General features: G+C 39.9%; 1 protein-coding gene across 1 annotated transcript in view; it reads left to right on the forward strand.

Annotated features, from left to right (window-relative positions):
• Positions 1-12,069, forward strand: part of edem3 (ER degradation enhancer, mannosidase alpha-like 3) — a 57,794-nt gene that overhangs the window by 40,000 nt on the left and 5,725 nt on the right. Inside the window, exons 16-19 of the mRNA XM_052012154.1 lie at positions 522-678; positions 1,384-1,575; positions 6,035-6,200; positions 7,846-8,031. Of these exons, the coding sequence (XP_051868114.1) occupies positions 522-678; positions 1,384-1,575; positions 6,035-6,200; positions 7,846-8,031 (701 nt within the window). The remainder of the gene's footprint in view (positions 1-521; positions 679-1,383; positions 1,576-6,034; positions 6,201-7,845; positions 8,032-12,069) is intronic.

The following is a 12,069-nucleotide window of genomic DNA, read 5'->3' on the forward strand; positions in this document are numbered from 1 at the left end:
TGTGATATGAAATATGATCAATGTTTGGCCTTTTCTATTCGATTCACTTCTAACATTAAAAACTTTATCATTATATTTTGCTGAAAAAAATGCTTGTATCATGACTAAATACATTTACACATCAGTGAGTGATCATTTACCGGGCAATGTATCTTGTTTGTGTAAATGTACTGCTTGTCCAGTTAGAGTTATTTTAGAACCACAGAAACAATTTAATAATATAACATCTGGTATACATGTTGTGTTATACTGGGGTCCTGTGTTTCAGTATGGAGCTTTATGTAGGTTTTAATACATTCAGGTTACACAGGTTTGCTTTAGTTTAACTGCTTTAGTAAATCAGTCTACTTTTTTTAAAATCTTGATCATTTCCACAAATATGAACAAACTCTAACTAAAATTTAAAGATGGTAAGTTACTAAAGAACTTTTCTGCAGGAATAAAAGTGCAGTTCCTCAAATTAACCACCACCCCCCACCCCAAATATCAGAAATGAAATTGTGATTTTCTTTTTGTTGCAGGGAGGTAGGTGGCGATGGTCCTGGGGTCAGGTCACATCTGAGGGCCAGAGATTTTATGGCCAACAATCCTGAACACCTCGATTTACTGAAGAAAATGGGAGTCAGCTTAATTCACCTCAAGGATGGCAGAGTCCAGTTGGTTCAGCATGCAAATCAGGTGAAGCTGCAACTATATTTTTGTTATCGGTCACTTGCCCCTGGCTGGACATGGCAATCCCCACAAGATGCTGCCAGAGTATCCCATTCTGTTTTCGCTGCCGTGCTGAGTTCAGGATCCTTTGGCCCAGAAAGTGCTTAATGGAAATATGCTATTTAAAGTACTAATTCAGTTATTGTTTATAAAATGGAACTGATAGCAAAAAAGAATACATGGAGATTCTGTGTGTGGCATTGCAAATAATGACAAATAAATCTAATAAATATAGGCAAATGGCATTTTTGTATTATCACTAGATGAACTAGAAATAACAACAACTTAGTACATTTTTTAATGGATTCTTCAAAGCAAAATGTTTGCTGAAACATGGAAGAACAGTTTTAAATGGGATTCTATGGTTAAAATGTCAGTATTCCTTTTGTGATCTGCAGTCTGAGAGAAAATGCAAAGTACACAGTCTAACAAGTGCCTCAGAAGTATCCTCCATTCTTTATATCAAAACAAAAGCTATGAAACCAAATAGAAGGGTAAAAGTTTGCACAAATCTGCTGAATTAGCAGAGAAACATTTGTTTTTGAATCAATACTAAAACACTGCATGTTCAAAGGATGGAAGTAGAAGCAAAAATGACAAATTACTGCCTTTTGTGTCAAGGGAGGAATGAATCCAGTAACAAGTGAATAACATGTTTTTCTCCCCCCTCAGGCAGCAAGTGCACATGATGCAGAGGATGGCCTGCGTTTTATGCAGGAGATGATAGAATTGTCTAGTCAACAGCAGAAAGAGCAGCTGCCACCTCGGGCAGTCCAAATCATCTCCCCTCCATTCCTTGGTCGAGTGGTACTCACAGCTGGACCAGCACAGTTTGGAACAGAGCTTTCCAAAATTACCAGTGGGGTATGGGTTTACTAATATTAATCGCTGTTTGAATACTGATATATTTTGAAAATGGACCTGCTGTAACACATCTTAATATGTGGCAATTTCAGTTGGTTATTTAAGATCAATATACTAAGAAAATGATTGGCCTTTTCAGTGTTATTTGATAGTTTAGGTATAAACACATTTAACAGCATTACTGAAATACAAAAATGAAGTTGTCATTTTAAAGAGTCATGTGGCAAGGAAATGGGTCGTTGGGAAATGGTCCTCCACTTCACGGTCCTCAGTCTCTGCCTATTTTGCCAGGAGTAGAAGTACAGTCAGGTGATCAGAGTTGTCAGAGTGCGGGCGTGAGATGGCACGGTAGGCATTCTTGAGGGTGGTGTAACAATGACTGAGTGTGTTGGCGCCTCTGGTTTTGCAGGTGGTATGTTGGTGGTGGTAGTTCAGAGACTTCTTCAAGCTGGCCTGGTTGAAGTCCCCCGCGATGATCAGATAGACATAAGGGTGCACTGTCCCATGACCGTTGATCATGGTGCTCAGCTCCTCCAGTGCCAGCTTGATGTTTGCGAGGGGTGGAATGTACATCACTACCAGGATGATGGTGGAGAACTCCCTCAGCAGGTAGAATGGATGACACTTGACTGTCAGATGTTCCAGGTCGGGGGAGCAGGACTGAGACAGAACTAACACGTCTGTGCACCACAATGAGTTAATCATGAAGTAAACGCTGCTGCCTCTGCCTTTACCCGATACCGTTGTCCAGTCCACGTGGTGGATGGTGAAGCCCTCGGGCTGGAGCACTGTGTCCAGAGTGCTGGGGGTGAGCCGTGTCTCTGAAGCAGAGTGCACAACAGTCCCTGATGTCCCTCTGGTACTGCAGTCTTGCTCTGAGGTATTCAATTTTATTTTCCAGAAACCGTACATTAGTCAGGAGGATGGTAGGAAGGGGGGTACTTAGGGCCCTGCACTTCAATTTTACCTGCAGCCCCCCCCCCCTGGCAGCCGCATTTTCTGAAACAATAGAGACCTCCCTGAGCTTCCAGCTACTGGACTCACTCCCAGGGTGGTCTGGATTCCCAAGTCTGCCAGGTCTGAAGATCTGTAGATTCCACATAATACTGGAGGTCTGGATTGAACCTGGATCGTTGGAGCTCTGAGGTAACGACGATGGACTGTGCCACTGTATTCAAAGAGAGGCAAAAATACTTTACCTTGAAGTACAATTTGAAGGGAGGAAATTGTACTTTATTAAAGGTTGTTCTGCAGGAGAAACACAATTGAAGTGATAAAATTCAGACTACTGCTATGAGATGTTTATCTGGAAGACTGGTACTAAGACGGTGCTAGGATGGAGTTGATGGAACAGGGTTCACCTTTCTGTTATTGAAGTTGATGCTGGGTGTTGCCAAACGAATGTTGCTTTAAAAAATACACACTTATAAGTAGTTATATTCTGTTTCCTTATTCTGCCTGGCTGATGGGCAACTACAAAGTTGCTGGCGAATCTACATGGGAGAGAGGATGAATGCTGGTTTCTAGAGCAGTGGTTTTCAACCTTTTTCATGCTGCGGCCCCCCAGAACATGTCCTTGTTAGATGGCGGACCCCCAAAGCTCACAAAATCAAACAATCGATAATTCATGCATACAACACTTAAATTACTGCACATAGGCCCTATTGAAATAGTGACTATTTCAATCACCGATAATTACCAGTGGTGTCTTTCAGTGTTCAGTTCAATGTGAAGGTTGTGCCTGTTTTGCACTGCAGAGTTTGTCCGAATGTGGTGGTATGTGCGACAAACATACGCATATGCCATCCTCAATATTCAGTCTTGATCTGTATTTGGTTTTCATGGCAGTCACTGCAGAAAATGCTATATCGCACAAGTAAGTGGTTGCAAATGGTAACAGAACATTGACGGCTTTGCCGGACAGCAGTGGGTACTCCTGGGAACATGCTGTCCAGAACGACAACAGTGACATTCGGTTGAACTGCAAGCGCAAAGTCCTGTCAGATGACAGTTCAGCCAATCCTCCTTGTTTGCGTCCAGTTAAATCAGTAAGCATGCATTCAAACGGATTTCGAATCCAATCAAATGTGCTCGTGTCATCGTCGCCGAAGTACTCATGGAAATAATGTGACAGCTGTTGAATATGGTTCAAAACGGTGCTCGCAATGGCCTCTGTCTTAGTCTTAGTCTTGTTCACTGTCAGAAAGTCAGCCAGCAACAGAAAGATATCAGAGACACCTTGCTTGCATCTTCCCTTCCAGATACGGAGTTTTTTCTGGAAGGCATTGATTTTGTCATGCGTTTTCAGAACATTTGAGCCAGGTCCTTGCAATGATAGATTTAAGCTGTTCAAAATGTTGAAAATATCTGCAAGCAAGTAAGCTTCGTCTTTGTAACAGGTCGCTTTTCCATTTTTTTTTCTTGGCTTGCTCGCGGACCCCCTGGCAACCTGCCGCGGACCACAGGTTGAAAACCTTTGTTCTAGAGACACAACAGCAAATACGCATACCACTGAACCACTGGGTGGTGTCTCAGCTGTCCTGGTGACCTTTTGGGAGGTCAAAATGCTGTACTGCTGTAGTAAAAACTGAAAATGTTCATTGATGGTCCCTTTGTTCACTCGTAGCCCCTTCTATGATGGTAGCTGTCTAAACTTGCATAGCAATGAGCTGTGCTACTGTAACAACAGTCTGCTTTTCCTGTGCAGCACCAGCTTGTGATCTTGTGAAAAGTAAGACATCAGGAAAAGCTGCTGCTTCATATTTTAACTCCATGTTTGAGTCTGCAAGTGTGCTGGACCTGCCCACCACCTCCCAGCTGGAGTGGATGGATTCCTGACTCTGTATAAAGGTCTGCACATGGTTGGTGCTGGTCTCCCCATTGCAGCCATGCTTTCTGACAGGCCTGCCAAAGCACAACAAGTTTATTCTTTCCTTCATATCATCTATGGGCTGCTCCATTGAAGCCCTCCAACCCAGAGACTTTGGGGTGTATGCAAGAAATCATTTATATGTGGGAGTTGAGTGGGAAACTGGAGATGAGTTCACTGATTTATTGAATGGTAGGGCAGACTTGTAACCTAATTGTGTTTCAACATAAGCTTTAAGCTAACTTATCATAACATGCCTCTTCCGAGACATGCAACTAACTACTCAACATCATGGTTAGCACAAGATGAATAGTATATTCATTTAAATTATCATCACGAGAATCCAGAAATTCTAATTTGGGCTTTTCCTTTAGTTCTACAACAGATCCGGCTCTTTCCAAAACTCCAAGCCCATAAAATACAAATTGGGTTTGTAGCTTGTCGTGTAGCATTGGTCATCAATTAAAGCATGGACTCTAATTACAAAATCTTTCAAATACAGAATGGAGATATTGGTCCAAAAGCTGGAATTGTCCAAAAACCAGACATTTCTGAAGGTTTGGTGTTGACCATCACAGTGTTGACCATCACAGTGTTGACCATCACAGTGTTGACCAACTTTTGGCACTTTATTCACACTTGTCTCCTGTGCAGCCCAAGGTGCCCAAACTTTGGAATATGATAACAAAGAAGATTTGATACATAACTCAAAACTTTTACATGGTCCAAAATCTGTGAAAATTCATAATCTGGCACAGTCTCTATCCTAGGGATGCTTGATTTTGGACACTGGACCTGTAAATACTCTCATTGGATCAGCAACAAACCAATGGAGAGCAGGGTTTTCAGGTTTCCTGTTTTAACATCAATGCTCATAATTAAATACTCAATGCTCATAATTACATACTCGTTCATAATGTTATTGATAGTGCCAGCCTGTTTGTGGGATCTGTGTAAGAGAAATAACAGTACCTGTAATGTAGTTTGAAGGCAAGTGCACAGATTTTTACCTTGAGTAGGACTAAATTTTTAAAATATTAAAGCTCATGCAGAGAAGTTAAAAGTCCACATGCAATTTCCAAAAAGATTCTCTGAATTAACAAGGTATTTTTCTGGAAGGCTAATGGCAGGCAGAGATTTGGAAGACAGAGATTACCATTGATTTATCACAAAAAAATTGACAGAAAATTGGGGAGAGCATGTTATACGTTGTATTTCTAGTTTCTAATTAGAACTATGAGAGTTGGAGTGAGCAAAGAATTCTGTACACCCGTCATTGATCATCACCTGGTCAATGAATGGGAACTCTGATTAGCTGGACCCTGTGGGGTGATTGTCTCCTTGTCCTGGTGCTGTAAGCCATGCACATACCCTGCAGGCTAAGAATAGTGAAAATCTGTGCAAAAGGCTGTGTAGAAATCAAATTTAATATAATCATATTTAAATAGGAAATATCAGATTATTGTAGAACAATCTGTTTGTAGTACTTCCTTCAAGTGAGCTTCAAAGTGGTGGTGCCGACTAACAATTAATTACACATCTCTGTAAAAATTAATTACACATCTCTTTACATTTCAAAATTCTTTATAGGTACGAGGTTTTGTTGCAAAGTGTGAGCCCTACAATGGCTGTTCAGAAGTAACAAATCCTGAAACGATAAAGGGAAAAATTGCCCTGATGCAACGAGGTCATTGCATGTTTGCTGAGAAAGCACGGAATGCACAGAAAGCTGGGGCGATAGGTGGCATTGTTATTGGTAAGGTGTACGATTCCTGTTTGCACTTTCATACAAAACATTATTAATTTAGACAGCTGATATTAAAATAATGAACATCCCACCAAGTTAATAATGGAATAGAAATTACTTCAGGTTCACCGGCTGTTACTGATTGGGGTCACTCCATAAATGTTCGTATAGCTTAAGTGCCATTATGTTCTGTAGTATACAAATTGCATTTTAATGACATGCAGACTCAGTACCCTATTTTTCATTCTTTGCCCTAATCTGTCACTTGTTAATTTTTGTAAGTATGGCAGTGATGTGATATTCAACCTAATTTTCCTTGATTTCATTGTAGCAATCAACAAAACCAACCTGTTCCATCTGTTGTCTAAATGGGTTGGAGTTCTCTTGCTTTGGTTTCATTTTATCTATCCATTTGTTGCAATGTCTGTGTGCACTGTCTGTGCCCTGCGATATCTAGAATCCTATAAAAATCTTTTTTGGGCTCTCTCCTTTGCTATTTGCTGCCTCTTGGTAATGTTATTTTTAGGCTTGGATGGCTGGTTACACACAGCTTTGTATCTTGTTTCTCTTGATCCTTCCACAACCTCTGTGCTATCAGACTGCCATGACATCCACTTGTGCTTGAACTACAATTTCTTCCAGTCAAACAATGAGAAAATCAAAGCTGCTGGCTGTATCACAATCTCTAACATTATCATTGACTCCATTCTCCTCCCAAACCTGTCTGGAGCTGATTCACAATACTTGTGACCTTGTTTTGTTTTCCATTCCTGTGTTTAAATCCCATTGTCAAAGACATGTATTACATGACAAGTGCTTGCTGCTCTAAGAATGGTTGTATTATTTAATGAGAACTGGCCATAAAGCTGCACCAAGGGCAGTAGTGGTTGTGTGTTAAATTTATGGATCTTGGTCAAATCAGTGTATTGCTGCAGATATAAATTAAGTCTATTTAGTATTTCTGTTCAAGTCGTTGCAATGATTGATATTCTCAACTGCATATGATTTTCATTAATGTGCATTAATGAAACTTTTAGGGAATGGACTTTTTAATGTATTTTCGGTGCATACCAATTAGATGCCACATTTTTCAATATTGATTCTTAACACACTTGTCAAAAAGTGTGAAATTGGTTAGTTAAGAATTGTCCTGCATGAAAATTCTTTCGTATTTGTATGCTGTTTGTCATTGACTAATGTCCTGAAGTTTGCTTATGGTAAAGCTCTTCTGCAGTGGGGATCAAATTTAATGGGGTGAATATCACTGTATACATGGCTATAAGGAAGCTATTTCTAGTGAGCCCAAGCCCATAACATGGAGTGCCCTATATCTGGCACTAATTAACCATCTCATTTAGAGAAAAACACAGAAAAGTAAACATGTTCTTTACTGGAACATAGACTTGAGACAATGTTAGGACAGACTGGATTGATTTTTCCATAACCTAAATATGGAAAATGATCCCTCAGTGACCATTTTCACAATGTTGAATGTGAGGTTCAGTCATCTCCACAACTTGAGATGGACCAAACTACCCTATTGCTGTCATCTGTTCATTCTGTTATGCAGAAGAACAGAATCTAGTAGGCACTGAAGATTTTAGTTGTCCAGGTGCATGCTACTGTTGTTTTAACTGAATTTACTCTTGGGCAGATGACAATGAAGGAAGCAGCAGTGATACGGCCCCCCTCTTCCAGATGGCTGGTGATGGAAAAAACACTGATGATGTTACGATCCCAATGCTTTTCCTCTTCAATAAGGAAGGAAATATCATCCTTGATGCTATGCAGGAATATCAGGAGGTAGAAGTGCTGCTCTCTGACAAAGCTAAGGATAGAGGTAAATTTAAACCAACAGTAAGTCATTCTATGCCCAAAGTGCTTTATCGTGTTACTTTTTTAAAATATAGATGTTAACTTCAAGTTTGTAGCATGCCATGTTTGATGAACTTGTCTCTCTGCGTAGACATCTAAATACTGTTGCATATTGTCAGTGCTCAGGCAGCAAGCTTTTGATGGTATTTCACACCTCACACACACTAACATCCTCATTCCTGTAGTGAGGCAGCACAAATGTCAGGACTGGAATTATTACTTGTAACTCAATACTCCAAACATTGAATGCTAAACCATTAAAGGAAAACATGCAAGTTAATTTATTTTTGTTCCCCACATTTCATGTCTCTTTTACTTCTTACTTTTATATTTCTTGTCTCTTTCACATCTTTTTTTCTTTTCTAATCAAGCCAAATGCCTCCTTTTCTCCCTTTTAAATAAAAATAGTTGCTTCCTGTCTCCTATTTTATTTTAACTGGCTGCCATTATCCATTTTGGGTGCAGAAGCTCTTAGCTGCAAGGTTGGTTTTTGAATTGTTTAATACAATCAGTTCTGGCTCATTATCCTAAAGATTGACCATTTTGTTTTGTAGCTTTATTTTCTCATTTCACCTAGCTCGATTCTCCATTTTTATGTAAGAATCACAACTTGAGCAGATTGCTTGAGAGTGAGATCCCTTGAATTTCATGATATTTTGCATTGAATTTAGAAGTCTTTGGTAGATGTCTTGAGGATCCCCTGATATCCATGAAAGTAGTTGTTGAGAAAGACTACTCTGGATTGTTTCTTGATTAAAAAGTGTGTCCCATATCTGGATGAATGTTGCGAGTCTCTGGCTTGCACTTGCATGGAACTTTGCAAATGTAAATTATATTGATAGAGCAAAAGCTGAAAGACATCTATGCATCTTTAGTTAAAGATATGCACAAGAGTCAATGCCAGGATTCTGAATGCTAAAATGCATATTGCTATTTGGGGACAGTCACACAATCTTTGGTATTAAACTTATTACACTGACAAGACAATGGTGAATCTGAAAGTTTTCTTTTCATTTTTTTTTTGAAATTTGAAAAGTCAGGATCTATTTGTACAGAATATATAAATAGTGTAGTATAAGTGAGCATGTGCAGCTTCTCTTTTTTTTTAATCTGATAACAGTTCTTTATTCATGGGACACGTACATTTCTTGTAAGACCAACATAAGTTGCCCATCCCAAATTATCATTGGGAAGTGTTGCAGGCCACCTTTTTGAACCACTGTAATTTGTGTCATGGTTAGGTAGCTGTTGGATAGAGAGCCTCGGATAAATGCCATATCCAAATCAATATGGTGTGTGATGTGGAGCTTGACTCTCTTGCGATGGTGTTCCCGTTTGTCTATTCTACTTGGCCTTCTAGGCGAGAGAGACAGTGAATTTGCAAGGTGCTGTCAAAGGAGGATTGGAAGGGTCCTGCAATGAATCTCGTAGATGATGGGTGTTGTAGCTGTGGTATAGAGGGGAAAAAATATTTAAGATGTTAAATTTAAAATCAGTCAAATGGCCTAGTTCATCCTGGTCATTCTGGTTGGTGTCGTGCATCTCGAGTTTTGTTGCAGCTACACTCATGCAACTAGTTGGAGACTATTCCATCACACATCTGATTTGTATCTTGTAGAAATGGAAAAGCTTTAGGAAGTCGAGACATGAATCATTTGTTGTCGAATTCTAGCCTCAGACCTGTCTTTGTACCCACAGCATTGATTTGGCCGGTGTCATTAAGTTTCTGTTCAATGACAACCTTCTAAGTTGTTTGTGGAAAATTAGGCAATGGCAGTGCCATGAAATGTAAAGGATAGGTGGTTAGATCTTTTTGTTTTTGCAGATGGTCATTGCCTGAAACTCAAGGGAATGCAGCAAGTTAAATGCTACTTGCTAGTTACCATCTCAAGGTTGGATATTGTCCTAGACTTGTCATAGATTACTTTATTGTCTGAGAGCTGGGAAGTGAGTTGAACAGTGTACAATCATCAGCCTACCTCTGATCTTCTGAGAGATGGTTAGATATTAAGGACATTGTGCTGAGGATATTCTGGAGCTGATACAATTGGCCTCTGATAATCACAGCCTTCTTCATTAATGCTAAGTTCAACTCCAAACAATGGAGAATTTCTCTCCTGACTACCCATTGACTTCAGCTTTCCTCTGGATCTTTGATCACACATCAGCCAATTTCTGCCTTGATATCATGGACCATTCTCACCTCTGGAACTCAGTTCCTTTGTCATGTTTGGACCAAGGTTGAAATGAGATCTGCAGCCAATTGCTTCTGGCAGAATCCAAATTGAACAGGGTATTCACAAGTAAGTGCTAATCAAAAGCACTGTTAATATTTTCCCTCACTTTTCTGATGATGGGAAGTAGGTGGTAATTGCCATATATGTTCAGGAGTCGGATGCATCTCAGCATCTTGAATTATTCTTCATAGGGTGTGCATGAATAAATGTGTGCATGTATAATTAGACCAAGCATAAAATGATTTCTTTTGTAACCAGTGTTGCTTCTTTTTTTGCCTCACGTGGACAAAAATAACAGCCACAATTATTAAAGGTAAAAGAATTAGAAATTACATTAGTAAGTCATTTATTTTAAAATTCAACCTTCCTTATGTCCAACATCACCCCTGGCCATGCATATTATGTGTTTGGATGTCTATGGATATCATTTGGAAAACAAATGTAGAAAGTGTGTAATAATGCCTATCAGGCCACTATCTAATTAGCCTTCCCTCTTCTCAAAATTGTTTAGTTTTTGTCCATAGCAATACAGTAATGATTAAGGAGCTCGATAGCATGAAAAATTAATTCCAGCATTCAAATTCAAATATTTAGCGCTGGGGACTCCAAAAGCATCAGTTAAGGAGTGGAAAGAGAAGCCATTGCAGGAGATACACTGACTGCAACTAGATAGACGGGTATAGTATCAAACAAGGAAATCCAATCAGCAGGACAATCAGAATTGTCAGAGGAGGAGGAGGATGGAGATACGGGCAGTGATAACACATTGAAGGATTCCTGACAGGGAAAGGTTGGTGATGGATCTGTGGTTTGCAGTGACTGAGGAATCGAGGGTAGGATTTTAAGGAGAAGGGTAGGATTTTAAGGAGAAGGGTAGTTTGAAGGGTAGAACTGTTAACACTATCAGCAGGCAGAACTGGTGAACGGTTTGATGGAACTAGCGTCAAGGCTGCAGGAATTTAGTTTTCTTGGGCAGCTTGGTCAAGGCAGGGGGTAGGGTAGATGGTGTGGGGGTGGAGATGAACGTAAAGTAGAGAAAGATGTCAGTTTGGGACTAGGCTCGGGAGACAAATAACTAATTGAAAAGCAGAAAAAATTCAGATGCTGTAAATCTTATCTGTGGAAAGAGAAACAGTTAACAGTGAGGGGAACTTTGATTTGGACTAAAGGAAAGAAGTGAAGTGGCAGGGACAGGTGATTTTAATCATAGCGAAAAGGAAGTCCATGAGCTTCCAATGTAACCTTGAAGCAAAGAATGATGGAGGTGCTGCTGGAGCATGAGGTTGTATCCATGCTGGCACTGTTTGTGGCAAAAAGCTGAGGTTTTTTTTACATTCCAGGAGCATCCTAAATAGTGGAGAGGAGAGCTAGCCCTTGTAGGGGCTATGTTTTGTGATGCTATGATGGTGTTTACTTATGTTGTCTGGTGTGAATAGATAAATCTGTTGCCCAGCATAGTCATTCAAACCTTGTGTCCCATAAACTACAGTGAATGGAGATGACGTCAGCCGTACCAATAAATGACCTTGAGGTGTAAGAGTATGACTGAGCAGGTTAATAGTTCTAGAAGTATTGTGGTTGGAATTTTAAATTACCACTGTAAATGATTTCAGGAGAGTTTCTATGGGTGTGAGGTTGGAAGGAAGTTGGTTGAAGTTAATGGATTTCTGAGGAGATGATCTGAGCTGACCTTAAATCTGATTGACAACATGGGAGAAGTGAGGCCACATGAGATATTATAATCACTGGGTGGCTATGAATATGAT

The sequence above is a fragment of the Pristis pectinata genome, chromosome 3, assembly GCF_009764475.1.
Source record: "Pristis pectinata isolate sPriPec2 chromosome 3, sPriPec2.1.pri, whole genome shotgun sequence".
Taxonomy (NCBI): Eukaryota; Metazoa; Chordata; class Chondrichthyes; order Rhinopristiformes; family Pristidae; genus Pristis; species Pristis pectinata.